At 50.4% G+C, this 2,500-nt stretch overlaps 1 protein-coding gene across 1 annotated transcript in view; it reads left to right on the forward strand.

The window, feature by feature from the left end:
- The window catches only part of nubp1 (nucleotide binding protein 1 (MinD homolog, E. coli)), a 20,059-nt gene that overhangs the window by 8,815 nt on the left and 8,744 nt on the right, over positions 1 to 2,500 (forward strand). The window contains 4 exon segments of the mRNA XM_090194488.1: positions 239 to 322; positions 575 to 610; positions 613 to 728; positions 2,227 to 2,336. Of these exon segments, the coding sequence (XP_090050614.1) occupies positions 239 to 322; positions 575 to 610; positions 613 to 728; positions 2,227 to 2,336 (346 nt within the window).

Genomic DNA, 2,500 nt, shown 5'->3' on the forward strand with positions numbered 1-2,500 from the left:
TAACCTGTGTGTGTGTGTGTGTGTGTGTTCCAGTATGTAGAGGATAACCTGTGTGTGTGTGTGTGTGTTCCAGTATGTAGAGGATAACCTGTGTGTGTGTGTGTGTGTTCCAGTATGTAGAGGATAACCTGTGTGTGTGTGTGTGTGTTCCAGTATGTAGAGGATAACCTGTGTGTGTGTGTGTGTTCCAGTATGTAGAGGATAACCTGTGTGTGTGTGTGTGTGTGTTCCAGGTCAGAGGATAACCTTGCGGTCATGTCTATTGGCTTCCTACTCAGCAGTCCTGATGATGCTGTTATCTGGAGAGGACCCAAGAAGAACGGTTCCCAGTGTGTGTGTGTGTGTGTTTAGCTGACACTTGACAGTGTCTGACCTCCAGGGAACTTCCTGGATAAATAAAGATGAACATTATTACAGGACTGTTTGGTTAGATGGGTTGCTATGACTGGGTCATTATTATATAAACAATAAATAAATCAAGTGTGAATGATGATGATAAGATGTTGACTTTAATTGGTTATTGTCTGTGAGGCTGTGATCTGATTGGCTGTGGTGGTGCTGCACTTCCTGTCAGGGATGATCAAACAGTTCCTGCGAGATGTCGATTGGGGGAACTGGATTACCTCATCGTGGACACGCCCCCCGGCACCTCTGACGAACACCTGTCTATCGTCCAGTACCTTAGCTCCGCCCGCATCGACGGAGCCGTCATCATCACCACCCCGCAGGTAACTACGGCGACTACGGCTCACTAGAGAGAACAACTAGGTAGCTACAGCATGTTTCTGTTGTTACCACGTCGCTACGGCAACCGGGTTGTTAACCTGTTAACCAGGACTGTCTGGTTAGATGGGTTGCTATGACTGGGTCGTTTAACCAGGACTGACTGGGTCGTTTAACCAAGACTGTGGGTCGTTTAACCAGGACTGACTGGGTCGTTTAACCAGGACTGTCTGGGTCGTTTAACCAGGACTGACTGGGTCGTTTAACCAGGACTGTCTGGGTCGTTTAACCAGGACTGTTGTGTTTGCGTGATCAGGACTGACTGGGTCGTTTAACCAGGACTGTCTGGGTCGTTTAACCAGGACTGACTGGGTCGTTTAACCAAGACTGTGGGTCGTTTAACCAGGACTGACTGGGTCGTTTAACCAGGACTGACTGGGTCGTTTAACCAGGACTGTTGGGTCGTTTAACCAGGACTGTCTGGGTCGTTTAACCAGGACTGTCTGGGTCGTTTAACCAGGACTGTCTGGGTCGTTTAACCAGGACTGTCTGGGTCGTTTAACCAGGACTGTCTGGGTCGTTTAACCAGGACTGTCTGGGTCGTTTAACCAGGACTGTCTTGTTAGATCGGTTGCTATGACTGGGGAACCGGTACAGAATCCGTGTGGAGGCTATATTCGGGGGGTACCGGAGTCAATGTGCAGGGGGAACCGATGTCGAGGTAATTGAGGTAATTATGAGGTAGAGTTATTAAAGATAATAACTGAGTAGCAGCAGCGTAGAGGGGGGGGGGGGGGGTGCAAATCTTGGTAGCCATTTGATTAGATGTTCAGGAGTCTGTGGCTTGGGGGGTAGAAGCTGTTTCTTAGGACATGGTCTATCTTGGGACCGCTTGCCGTGCGATAGCAGAGAGGACAGTCTATGACTAAGGTGGCTGGAGTCTTTGACAATTTTTAGGGCTCTTCCTCTGACACCGCCTGGTATAGAGGTCCTGGATGGCAGGAAGCTTGGCCCCGGTGATGTACTGGGCCGTATGCACTACCCTCTGTAGTGCCTTGCGGTCGGAGGCCAAGCAGTTGCCGTACCAGGCAGTGATGCAGCTGTAGAACCTTTTGAGGATCTAAGGACCTGCCACGAGCTGCCCAGTGACACGAGCCTACCAGACGAGCTAAATCACTTCTATGCTCGATTGGAGGAAAAGAACACTGAAAGATGCATGAGAGCATCAGCTGTTCCAGATGACTGTGTGATCACGCACTCCGCAGCTGACTGGCAATTGTCTTCACTGACATGTTCAACCTCTCCCTACTTAGTCTGTAATACCAACATCTCTCACCCCTCCTCCCTCCCTCTCTCTCCCTCCCTCTCTCTCACCCCTCTCTCCCTCCCTCTCTCTCCCCACTCCTCCCTCCCTCCCTCCCTCTCTCTCTCCCTCCATCCCTCCCTCTCCCTCCTCCCTCCATCTCTCACCCCTCCATTTCTCTCTCCCCCCCACCTCTCCAGGAGGTATCTCTTCAGGATGTCAGGAAGGAGATTAGGTTCTGTCAGAAGGTCCAGCTGCCCATCATAGGAGTGGTGGAGAACATGCGTGGGTTTGTCTGACCCAAATGCAAGTGTGAGAGATATGATATGGACAAGTTATATCTCTGATAAAGACAGACACCAGATCTGTGGCATGGTTGGGGTTAAGAGAGAGAGAGAGAAGGAGCGAGAAAAGAGAGAGAGACAAAAGAAGGAGAGAGAAACGAGGAGAGAGCGGACAACGACGAGCATAAGA

This window comes from Oncorhynchus mykiss, chromosome 13 (genome assembly GCF_057628025.1).
Source record: "Oncorhynchus mykiss isolate SJ-2025 chromosome 13, ASM5762802v1, whole genome shotgun sequence".
Lineage (NCBI taxonomy): Eukaryota > Metazoa > Chordata > Actinopteri > Salmoniformes > Salmonidae > Oncorhynchus > Oncorhynchus mykiss.